This window comes from Sebastes umbrosus, chromosome 10 (assembly GCF_015220745.1).
Source record: "Sebastes umbrosus isolate fSebUmb1 chromosome 10, fSebUmb1.pri, whole genome shotgun sequence".
Lineage (NCBI taxonomy): Eukaryota > Metazoa > Chordata > Actinopteri > Perciformes > Sebastidae > Sebastes > Sebastes umbrosus.
Window position 1 is genome coordinate 22,907,750 of NC_051278.1, and position 13,090 is coordinate 22,920,839.

Consider the following 13,090-nt stretch of genomic DNA (forward strand, 5'->3'; position numbering starts at 1 on the left):
CCAACCAACACGTAAACCAAACATGATTAGTCAACATTAACTTTCCCAGAAAATGTACTGTGTTAACAGCAGTTGACACGTGATACTACGTAGTCAAAGAGGACGTTATGAGACATACAGCCTTTGTCTTACTTTGCAGTAATTATCCAGATGCTTCAGCCTTTTGACGGCCACATCTCTTATGTGACTTCGGCGAAACAAGACTTTACCTGAGGAAAAACAGAGCACTGTCAGTTGTACATGCCTCTCCAAAAACACTAAAAATAGAACAATTTTAAAATGTCAGATTATCGAACGTGCTTATTAAAAGGCTTGCCATTTGTTATGCATTTATAAAAACACCAGCATGTCATTAGAGATCCCTCCCCAGCCGAGTGGATTCAGACATTCAGACAGTACTGATGATGTAGGGATGTAAACTCTTTACCCATATGTGGAAAACATCTCTTGCCCCTGCTGCTGATGTTTTTTTCCCTGTACATATGTATGTGCATATGTACATAATGTATATGTCGACCTGAGACCCAGCCCATTGACATGTGTCTTCTGTAGTGGACATTTTGTCCACATGCATTTCCTTTTACTTCTTTTGAGCTACTCTATCAAGCCCTGGTGTGTTATAAAGAGAACATCCTGGGCTTTCCAGTGATCTGTCATGTGATAGGCTGGCATGTTGGGAACTTCTTCTTTCTTGCCATCTAAAATCGACGTCATAGGTGAAAGCACATTTTATGGAAAGAGGAAAGGTAAATCAAATATTGTTTATCTTATTTTTATTGTTTATTTTTAGTATGATAATCATATATTTTCTTGTTTTTCAACATGTCAGGAATGATATATTTAGTTCTGAAAGCAGTTACATAATTTGTTTTTTTTTTTTAAATAATAGCCCTTTTATTAATATCAATTGTAGTAGACACCAAAACCATCTTAATGTACTTAATGACTCCACATTGTTGTAAGAGACAGAACTGAAGCAAAGAGGATTCTTTACCGGATAGTTGAGGGGAATTCAGATTTGGACCCGTCGGGACAGATCAGGATGAGTCTGAACCCGTAGTAGGAGATGGTAACAAAATACTATGAATTATATTTACAGTAAAAGAGGTTTGAAGATTTCCCAAGTAGAAATGCAAATTGCCTCAAGAATGCAAAGTTTTTCCTTATGAGTATGGTAAAAAGGAGACCATAACACTGGAATTTTCCCAATGATGCACTACTACCTGACTGTATTTAAAGGGATAGTTGTGGTGTTTCTCAGTGTGATTTTATATATATATTTATATATGTATAAATTTGTTGTATTAAAATGCAGGATGTATTTTTAGGTGGAAAATATTTTAAAAAATGATGAATTACAATAAATAAAAAATAAAAACACCAGCAGTTAGTGCAGCCTCTTGGGACATGTGATGTTTTACACCACAGATGCTGTATCTTTACCCAATAATTAATTCACATGTCGTCGGTGTGAAGTCCAGCTGTAGGAAGTAAGTATGCTTACCTTCATTTGACATGTCATACTAAAGAAAAGTAGCATACATTGAATAAATGTTTTAAATATAAAAAAAAAAACAGGCTTGATTCTAAAAACTACTTCTAATCCAAAAATGTAATGACAGCAGTTGTAAAAAGTTACTAATCCTCACTTTATAACTCTTAGGAGACTACTAATTTCATTGTCTAAATATATGGAGCTCACTAACAGTACATTGTGCATGCTGTTTGCTGTGAGTAAGGTAATAAAGTTCACCCCATGTTGGGTTAAAGGGGTAGATCAAAACAGCCCTGGTCAGACTTGAGCAGTACAGCTTGTCTAACAAAGGATCTCTTCACTGCTCTCCTCTGCTCTGGCCCACAACAAGTTTATCAGATTAGACAAATCCCTACAGCCTCCTACTGCCATGCCAGACCACCACAAACTGATTTAGCTTGGTTGGGTTAGGGTGTGGCAATAGGCAGCTAAGTAATAGTGGGGCATTCTATGTCAACGCAAGTCAAGATCATTTTATTTGTATAGCCCAAAATCAAAAATTTGCCTCAGGAGGCTTTACAATCTGTACAGGACACGACAACTTCTGTCCTTTACAGAACGGCCCTCTCATTGGATAAGGAAAAACGTAACCAAACTACAGTGTGTATTATGTAGGCATGCGTGCTAATTACAAACTGGTTGTGCATGAAAATGTCAGGGGGTTTACAAGATGCTAGAACATGCAGTCTCTTGTATGAATGAAAAAATGTTGGACAGTGATATCAGAGTGTTGTGCAAGCTATGCTTAGTGTTTATCACCTGGCAAAAAAGGAATAATCCTCTTTTTGGGGTCTTTCTGTCCTCCTTCGATTGGGAATTTGTCGAGGATTCGCATCTGCAACAGTGAGGGAGAAAGGAATGAGTGACACAGAGTTGTTCAGACAGCCAAAACACGCCTTTGTTATACCACAACAAAAGATACATGCCGACTTAAATGGCAAGCAATCCTTATCTTCTGTTTGATGGCTGAACCACATGAACCGTCTTTTAGCTACCACAAGTTTATCAGTCAGATTTGAAAGTGGAGGAATCTGAGACGAGAGGAGAAGAAAAAAGGGGTTGCAAACAGTGAACCTTTTTGTTACGGTACATGAGTTCAACATGGGGTGTAATTACATATCGTCTGAAAAGCTACTGTGTCGTGAAACTACAACACTGTTTCACTTTTATCTCTGGGGCAGTAGACAAGGTTACGTCACCCACACTTATCTGGAAAAAAAAAATCAAAAGCAAGATCCGCTTAAGGAGCTTAAAAATCCATCAGAAGAGATAATTAACACTTTGATGTTAACACTTGATACATCGGACCATTTACAGGATTGATCTTTCGAGAGATACAGGGTGAAACAGACAGAAATAAGAGACCATCTTGAGATGGGATCACACCAGCCGCCACAGCAAATCGGACCAGGGGCGTTAAGTGAGGGGGCCCCTACTCCACTTCCTACCCCCTTACTTCCGGCGCTCTTGCTTGGACCACAGCCCTCAAACTCGGCCTTCATTTTGATCTCAACTACACACCTGTAAAGTTTTGTGACGCCAAATCGCTTCACTTCCCTCAGAGGTCAAGGGACCCCTTTGAAAATGGCCATGCCAGTTTTTCCCTGCCAAAATTTTGCGTAATTTTGGAGCGTTATTTAGCATTCTTCCCGACAACATAACATGACATGGTTGGTACCAATCGATAGGTATTCTAGTTTCATATGATACCAGTATCTTCACTATCATCAGTATCTTCAGCTTTAAGACTGAACCCGCTACAACCTCTAAAATATACACGTCAGTGTATCGATACAATATTGCCACGCAACATATTGCAATACTATGCTGTTTTGATTTTTCCTCCTACCCCTTTAAAGTGTGTGTGTGTGGGGGGGCAATGGCCCCTTCGCCCCCCTTGCTCAGACCACGCCCATCCTCGAACTTGTCCTTCATTTTGAGCTCAACTACACAACCGGAAAGTTTCGTGACTGCATCTTACACAGTTGCGATGCTATCGTGGTGACAAAATCTGTCCACAGACAGACACATAAACACCTGGCAAAGTGCTAAAAACCGCCTCTGTGGTAGTTCCTGCTACAGCAGATGTGTCCAGGACCACATTTTGGCATAATGACACACACGCACAAAACAATACCAGCGTCGCAGTCCTGGCTGGTAAAATTAGATACAAAGCAAGCTGTGTCAAGTCTTTTATGATGACAGCTTACAACTATTTCCTTCCATGTGTAGCAGTTTGTAATTGTTGAGTGCTGAAAAAAACATGCATTGCAAATGTGCAAGTATATGTCTGTATGTGTCGGTATCACAGATAAGAGTTTCTGGTTTCCTCTTTGAATAAATCACAATACCATGAACGCACGAGAGCATCTCACAGTAACAGTGAGCTCGAAATCCAGATGCAGACCCCGCCTTAGTTCGTTCTGCTTTGCCTTGTTCCAGATGTGCTCTGTTAAACAGCCGAGATTGAAGAGCGTCAAGCTAAAGCACACTCAACTGGGAGGAGAAGACCGGGAGACTAATCTTGGTCTAAACCCAGCCAAAAAGAACCAGGTGGACAAACAGAATCAAGCTGGGAGGGTAAAATGGGATCCACTATGTCTGGGCCTGCAGGAGTTGTTTGTAGGACTTCTCTAGTACGGGTGGTTTCATTTCTCTTCTTGTGGTTCTTTCCTTTCTTGCGCTCATCTGCTGCCTTTGCTAAATCCCTAAATTTCTCTCAGGGCATGGGATTTCACCCCTCCTCCAAAGTAAAGACAGCTAACAAGAAATGGTTTCTTTTGAAGAGGGCAGCCATCATTATTGTGTTTTAAGGGCAAAGTAAAAGGGCTGAGTATAAAGGGCAGCTCTGGTTAACCACACCTGCACACAAACACGCCTTGGTAAGATTTCTGACCTTACTAAGAGTTTTATGCTCCTAAAAATGAAAAGGCAAGACATATACAAACCAGACTGTTTCTTTAGAATACAAGGCAATAATACAATTTTGCAGTAAGGGCTGTATTTTCCAAAAATCCCCATTTTTGTAACAGTGCATTGGCAACTGAATTGTTTGTCTGACCTACCAAGCTGCAGACGTATCAACCTCCCAGTTGGATGTAGCCATATACTCCCTCTAAGATGGGAGTGTTCACTCAGCACCTTTGGAAACCACCTTGGCAGACAGAGAGGCGTCTCATACAGAGGCGATGATGACATCACCCCACGGGGGACCTCCCTAGATACACTCACAGCTCTACAGGACAGGTGTGAAAGCAGTTACTATGGCAACAGCCAGACAACTTGGGAAAAAAACTCTGAGGGAAATAATTTCTCACATTTCAGGGAGATGCTGCGTTTACTCTACATTGCTTTCATAAACTTCAGTGTATTAAGCTGCAGTGTCAGCCAAGTGTTCCCACTGGGGAAATGAACCATGTAGCAACAAGTGCTCTGACGTAATCACGTTTCACAGTCTCTTTTTACTGCACAAACTTGTAACACTTGTTAATCAGTACTGTGAGTAAATGCCTGAGAAAGAACGTGCAATAAACAGTCAATCATCTCTATGTCATGACGTCATGGACATAAATTACAGTTACGGGAGGAACCCAAGCAGCTTCTCTGCACTATAAATGATAATTAAAGTAGGATCATTGGAATGGAGAGGGAGGAAAAGACAAAGAGACACTGCACTGTGCAGCAGACAAAGAAACTGTTCTGAGAGGAATCTCAGACGGGGGGAGTGTGGAGGAATGTTTGAGTGGGAAAACAATCTGATTTCATATCTCGGTTGTGTTTTGACATTTATTTGACGGTTGTTTACTGCAGAAAGATTATGATGCAACAACCCCTATTCGACATGAACTGTCTCAGATTTATCATGCATGTTGATACAAAAGCTGAATTGTCATCATTATCAGAAACAAGTAATGTAAAGTTACATTTTATGCCTCTTCTGGTACTAACAAATTGCTGCAACATTGAAAAGTGCTCAAATCTTTGGGCTGTTCATCTCTGCTACCCATGGGCTCAATTGACTATAATCAGTTTATTCATTAAAGGAGCAGTGTGTAGGATCTGGCAGTATCTAGTGCTGAGATTGCAGATTGCAACCCACTGAAGCTTCTCCCATGGGCCAAGCGTGTAGAACTAGGGTGACCTACGGGAAAACGTGAATGTCCCTCTCTAGAGCCAGTTGTAAGAGTAGCGTAGGTCATTTGGAGCAGAGCCAGTGCGTACAGCGTGTGTGTACATGGGAGGTGAGTGGTGAAGCAAGAGAGAGAGAGAGAGGGGCGGCATCAGGATCACGTAACACGATAGACTCCGGCCCAAGCAGGAAAAGTTAACAGTGTTTGGTTTGTCCGTTCTGGGCCACTGTAGAAACATGTCCCACTTTACAAGGGACTGCACAGCATTTTTATCCCTTCTCCCACATCCCACATATTGAGATGATGTCCCACATTTTCATTGGCTCTAGTTTTCAAAACCACTGCAGGACAGACGCTTTTCTAAAATCTGGCTTTTATCCAATGACTCCAACCAGGCTGTCACCCCAGGGCTGTGTTTGATGTCAACATACAATACAGTACATATATGTATGTAGAGTCATGTTACAACAGCTGCCTGTGTCATGTCGTATGCCTCGAATGGTTGAGGTTAGGATAGTTCGTCTGGCAGCGAGTCTCACGAGAGTTTTTGCAGATCTCAGATCAAATTTTGCAATTTACAGGTTCCTTTCTAGTCGCTAGTCGATAAGCGAAAAATCAGGGCTAAAGTCGAGTAAAGTGAACTTGCTATAACCAAACTGCCAATCACTGGGCATTTTTATAATGTAGTAATCACATTTAGTACACTTTGTTCAAATTCTTTATAAGCTGAACCGGTTTGTCCTCTGAACAACCACGTAGATGTTTCCAGTTATTCTGGCTGATTAGACGTCTGCTCAGGTTGACGAAGGAATGAAGTCACAAATTTCCATTTGCCAACAAGAATAATAAGAATGTCAAAATTGCAGCTAATGGTGATAGAGTTAAGAGCGAAAAACAACAACGTTACTGGGTGAGCGATCTAATAAACATTGGGCTCGTAAATTTAGCAACTCAATTGTCCAATCGGGCAAGTGGTAAAAAAAAAAAAAAAAAAAAAAATCTATTTAAGACTCTTATAAAACATGTCAAGTTTGGGGCTGATTGGATAATGTATAGTTAATTTACAACAAGTTCCTGTTTCCTGAAGGTGGCGCTATGACTCTCACTCATAATGGCACGTATATATCTTGAGGCCGGGACTCTTATCCAGCTTGTGAAATTTGGGGCAGATTGGACAATGTACAATAAAGTTACAACAGCCTCCTGTGTCATGTCGAAACATCGAAATTCGCCGCGCCGCCACAACAACGCCGTTTCGCAAAAAAACACTAAAGCGTTGCAATTTTGCATCGTAAAGGTGTTGAGATTCTGCTGCCTGACTTTGAGATGGATCTCTTGAATCCTCTAAGAGGAGTATCATAAAGTTCCATCACTGTTGTAAAATGAGAAAGTCTGTGACCCGGCAGCCATGTTGGGATCAGTTGAGGAAATACCAAGCAACGCCCACCAGCCGGAGCAAACGTTCTAATTTTACAGCTAAACAGTACACTACAAGATGTTTCTGAAAACATTTGAGGCGACAAATAGGCATTACAGTAACAGAATATTAATTCATATTTGATCAGCGCTGCCTAGTTTGACTGTTTGATCGGAGTTCACTAGTGATTGACAGCTGCCTCCGAATGAACAGCCAATAGGAACGCTCTCTCTGAAGCCTGAAAACAGAGCCATGAGGAGGTGCAGAAGTCTAGTATCTCTCAGAACACTTGGTTAGTATGGAATTTTTGCTCACTGATGCCAAAAACATTCTGCCTACTGCAGGTTTAAGGGGGCATTCCAGTTGAAATGTATTATTTTATCTTTATTCAATTTAACTTAAGAATATTCTCAGTCATTAGTTTGCCTTCCCTCAAATGCCTGCAAAGTAGTCCATGTTTGACAACAGTTTTTTGAAAAAAATAACCTTGTTAAAGTTCCATCTTGTGTGTTTAATGTAGGCCAGACAAATTATAATGCAGACAGAGTAGAGCTGACCCTGGTCCAATTCCTCAATCCAAAAATAATGACGACTAAGGGATTTTTGGAGAAGTTTTTGTCCAAAAGGAAACCAGGCCAGCTTGCACACTCCACAATCCCCCTGAGGAATGCTGTGACCCGTGTGCTCTGTCCGCTGTGGTTGAAGGGTGTGGAGGAGGGGAGACCTCACTAACCTTCTCTCTGACGGTAAACTCTGTTTGACACACTGACCAATTCTGCTCACGTCAAACCTAATGCTGGTCAAAAACATTTTCCCTCGACACCAGAAACAGCATGGTGGAATTCAGGCTCAGCAGTATTCAGCATGAAAAGAAACCATCTTTAAAACAAGGAATCAATGTGCTTAACTCTGCACATGCACTACAAAGACTTCACTTTAGGTCAGCAGAAAAGACAAAGAGAGAGGGAATCAGGTAAAAAGGAGATCATTTATGATAATTGCTTCCCAGAGGAGCAGTTATGAGTTATGTTTAGTGCACTGGAGAGGTTTGAAACAACAGCAGAGAGTGCACTTTTGGATATCCATTTGGCAATGAAAATGGATACCTCATCTTTAAACGACAAACAGCAAAGCTGCCTGTTGTTGACAAGGGGTTTTATATGACCAGCTGTGAAGTGCTAGCTGATGTCGGACATAATATGATTGATCAGCCACTGCTCAAAGAGGCGTTTCTTGTTCTGTGACCTTACTTAGCTTTTCTGAATTAATAGTTCTCTGATGAGATCATGGTCACATTTGTCAGGCCAAGGGTGTCAAATGCATTTTTTTTTTCCTCTGTCAATTTCTAGGGAACATAAAACATGCAATTGTTCTATGAAGACAGAGAGCTGTGCAGTTCTGGGGAAAGATTGTAGGTGTCAGTTGGCAGACACACAAACAAAAGCTCAGTTTCTGCCTGGAGAAAAGACAAATATTTTAATACAGGCGGTAGAAAAGAGAGACTATAGGCAGACTCAACATTTTTGAAATCCTAAGGAGACATGCAGCAGTTGAATAGCCGCTTTATCTAAATTTCCAAGGGAAAGCATCTTCCTTTCAGTCTTTAAATCCATGCCTCCAAAACTGTTACATTACCATTACCTCAACCCTTTTCCTGACTACAACTTCCTCCTTATTTCATCCAATGCATTCTGGGATTGGTCCTTGCATTACCTAAACTACATCCTCCTTTTGTAGGTAGCTTAAAATGTGACTGTAATTATTCAGTACTTCTTATAATGGTGGAATTAGTTCGAAGCACCTCATAATGAGAAAATGCTTTTGTCTTTTTTTACACCTAAATCCAACACTAATCATAGGTTGTCTGCAACTTCTACTGTGCTTCACTCTAGACACTTCATCTTTCATCTATATGACTATAAAACAAATAAAACACACTATCCCCATCCATTTTGACAGCTGGAGACTGTTGTTCTTCACAGATTACTGTGGCCAGACAAACACCTCGGCAGCAGGAATCTATGGACAAGACTAATGTTTACAGAGGCAGGAGAGAAGCTCTGTTTCCATCAAACAGACCAGGGCAGAATTTTCCTGGCTATTAGCAAGAGACAAGAGAACAAAGGGTTTCCTCCAATACAGCCAGCCCACCAGAGCCACAGCAATGGGGAGTGTAGTCTGGCAGAGTGAGCCAGAGACAGTCTTTTACAAGAAAAAGGCTTGATAAGGTAGGCCCTTCACACCGTTGCTTAGGCTACTTAGATGTTGACCTTTCTAACAAACATATATATACATTTCAGTGGTTAAAATGTAAACTTGAGTCACTGTTAGGAAATGCAGAAATTTCACTTCAGGCTACTGGATCCCTAAAAAATCCCAAGGCATAACTTTGCCCCATGCTGTACTGAGGTCGTGTTTTCTTCCTGGATCTGCTGACTGGATTTCCCCCCCATTTCCCTTTTTCCAAGTCGGCACCAGTAGTCTTAAAAGAGACCTTTCACTAAGCATACCGCCTTCCAGCGACTGAACAGAAAGGCGTGACCAGAAGGAGAAACTGACCTCACAGATTTGAATATACAGTATATATATATATAGTACATATGCAGGCCATTTTCAACCAACAGTTTAAAGGTTTGGAACGTAAGCTGCTCATGTATTATGTGACAGTAGAAGTATTTAATTACCAGTGTAACATACCTGTAGGTCAAAGAATTTGCTGTATCTCCTGTAGATGACGTGGGAAGTGGAGTCTGAGTAAGTGACGTTGATGAGGTACACCTAGTGAGAGAAGCACAAACAAAAGAGGCCCATTAAGAGCAAAGTCACTTTGTCAAAGACACCACGGCACCGCTTTAGCTTGCCTTGCCCTAATGACGCAAAGTGCATTCCCTCCTTACTTAACTTCAAGAGGTCGTTGTATTGACTTTTAACAACAAAATACCAATACCTATAAGCCACTGAGGGGCAAACGGAAGAACTTGTTCGGACACGTTCTCTAAAAACAAACCAATGTCCAGTACGCTGTATAACTTTGGATCAGTTGATACATTTATTCACAGTTTGACATCTCACCATATAATTATGCAGATATCAGTACATTGTTTGATCTCTGTTTCCATTCAGCAGATTGAATCCAAGCCAACAAGGTATACATTGTTACACACGGCACAACAGGGTGAAAACCTGTTTTGCTGTCAAGGGAACTCTGGAGCAGTTCATTTCTAGCGTGAACACCATTCGAACCAATAACAGGAAGGTAGCAAGCTAGCGAGCTAACTAGCCAGCCACTAAATGAGTAAAATGTTACAACTTTGCTTCATCCACACACTCTTGTCACAGTGTAGGAAAGCACATCACAGGCATGGAGGCAACTGTTGAGTCGTACGAGGCGCCAATGACCAGTAATCAAACAACATTTCCACCACATGACTTCGGTTTACAATTTCAGGACTGTTTGAGTTTTGCCTTTGTGAACAAAAAACAGGACCAGTTGGAGAATTCAAACAATGCATCGTCCTCGCACTGAGTTGATTCAGGAACCGGACCTTTAGGTGTGAACCCGCCCTGAGTCAATGGTCTGACTAAACAAATAATGTGCCCATTATGTCAACAACTTCCAGCACTAATTTATATCGCCAGGAATAATGACAGGGAAGAAGTGTTTACTCACACAAAAGCTGAAATCATTTTCTTAGTAGACATCAGTCATTTACAGAACAAAACACTGCCGGAAGTTTTCCCAAATAACTTCTTTATTTACCTCGACAATAATAGGGCGCGCAAACAATTGTGCGCGGCCCGAGGTTCGGAAACAGATGGCTGCACCTAATGCATTTCCATCTAAGCACATGACACAGAGTGTTTACAAAAGCGGTATTTTACACATATGGTGGCAATCTACAAGGACATCAGTTACTAGTTTGAAATGCAGCCTTCAGTCTGCACATAGTTCATTACAGAAAGAGTGTGCAGCTAGGCGGAACGAGCTCTCCAGCAGCTCGCTAATTAGATACAGACAGCATGACCAAACACTCTGAATTTAGTCAACAGCGTGGCTCAAAGTGAGGGTGTCTGAGGTCAAGATGCATCCCAAAAGAACCATGTTTATGTTTGAACATGACAATATAACTTATGCATTTATATGCAACAGAAAACAATCAGAGATTATCACATTATTATGACTTAATTAATGTGTAATTTGTGTGCAACACTTAGAGAAATGTTAGGAATTGATTGGGATGCTTTGCAACCAACATATCTCATGAGCCTAATAATGTGATTTCATGGAAGATGATTACATTCTTTACAGGGGATTCAAAGCAAGTAAACATGAATGTAAACACATTGACAGTATGTGTGGGCTCATCTGCATTAAATTACCATGACTGGTGGTCATATGTAGCTGACAGGCACATTTTTACTCTAAATATTAAAGTCTGTATTTAACAAGGGTGCTCATGTGGTAAACTGCACAAACTGAAGACTTGCCATTGGATCTCATTTCTACTGAAATGATCCCCCTCTGGCAATGTATGTAAACAAGGATTAGTTGCCATGCACTCTCTGGCTCCAGTGACATGAGTCCCTGGAAGGAAGTCACACTTGAACAGTGGGGACAAAAGACAAAGGGTTGCTTCTTTCCTCTCTCAAACCGGATAAGCATTTTCAGTTGCTTAGCTCATCGATAATGAGATTTTATTTTTTTTCTCCCTCTTCTTCCCTCGTGGGGACTTCCCAGTCAACCCTCACCTCCGGCTTCTGTCCCAAGGGAAAGTCTGTGTCCTATCGTTAGTGGCCTAAGGGAGTCTCCCTCAGCAGGAGATGGATGATGCAATTGATCCCAACTCTCAGGTTAATTAATCCAATTGTACCTGATGGACTAATAGATTTTTTGCAATCCCACTGAGACATGTCTTGTGCTTCATTGGATTTCATTACTCAAGTCAGTAAAATAACACTAAGACCAGACCAATCAAACAAGACCAGGAGTCTACTGTCACACCAGCACATTTGACCCATCACTTTCACTAGTTATGCTGTGGCGGTACTGAGTTCCCCAGACTTTAGTTGTTCAGTCAGAAGACTGAAAAACAGTTCCCATCCACATAATAATATAAAATAAAATGCCTTCTTAATAATAATAATGAACAAATGCCTCTATAATAACAAACAATTAAGGAAACTGAAATATTGGTTTTGCTTTTCCTTTTACCCTCCTTTAAAGTTTTCCCAAATAAAATACACTAAAAGAAATGGGTATAAAGGGTTTCATTGAAAATCAACAAATGAATAGAATACAAAAATACAGCCTGCAGGCGTCAGGCTATTGTAAGGCAAGCCAGATCGTTGCACAAATAGTACCTAAACATCCCAGTGCAGGTAACCCAATTGGTTGGCACTTAACTTGTTTCCCCAACTAGGAGAGTCAACACTCTCAACAAACAAAACACAAAGATCACAGAATCCCAAAAGGGCCCAAAACAGACCAGAGTTTCTGGTAAAGCTGATAACACATGTTGCATTGAGTGAAGGAGAGATCAGAATGACACTGGGTGTGCAGTTTCCCTCCTCTTTTAAGCCCTACAGAAAGGGCGTCGTTACACCCTGATTGGCCAAGAGGGGAATGCACCAAGCTGCTCTCAACTATCATTTAAGAGCCAGTCCCCACACCCTGCGCAACAGGTGAACTGAATAACCCTCTAATCACTCAGCAACTCAACCAAAAAAACACCAGGGAAAAGGGAAACAACAGCAAACACCAGAGAATTGGCAGCTGCCACAATGCAGTGTAGCACTTAGTATCTCCTTCTCTGACTTTATGTCTTTAAGCTAAACTAAGCTAACTGCCTACTGGATTTGAAAGCAAGAAAATTTACCTATTTCCAAAAATAGCAAATTATTATACTCGGAGAGCGCATACCTCCGCCAAGGTGCGTGACTTTAAAAACAGATCACAGCTCACAGCTGGCGGTATCGTTAGGTGGTCGGCTTTTTATAAAATAGAAAATA

General features: G+C 41.0%; 1 protein-coding gene across 9 annotated transcripts in view; it reads right to left on the reverse strand.

The window, feature by feature from the left end:
* The window catches only part of LOC119495786 (SH3 and PX domain-containing protein 2A-like), a 73,848-nt gene that overhangs the window by 47,848 nt on the left and 12,910 nt on the right, over nt 1-13,090 (reverse strand). For 4 of the 9 annotated variants that reach the window (XM_037782570.1, XM_037782574.1, XM_037782569.1 and 1 more), the window contains 4 exons: nt 9,779-9,859; nt 2,461-2,565; nt 2,294-2,369; nt 133-209 (listed from right to left, as the gene is read on the reverse strand). In XM_037782570.1, the coding sequence (XP_037638498.1) occupies nt 133-209; nt 2,294-2,369; nt 2,461-2,565; nt 9,779-9,859 (339 nt within the window). Of the gene's footprint in view, nt 1-132; nt 210-2,293; nt 2,370-2,460; nt 2,566-4,599; nt 4,736-9,778; nt 9,860-13,090 lie in introns of those variants that run through there. The other 5 variants (XM_037782576.1, XM_037782572.1, XM_037782573.1 and 2 more) reach the window with 3 other exon arrangements.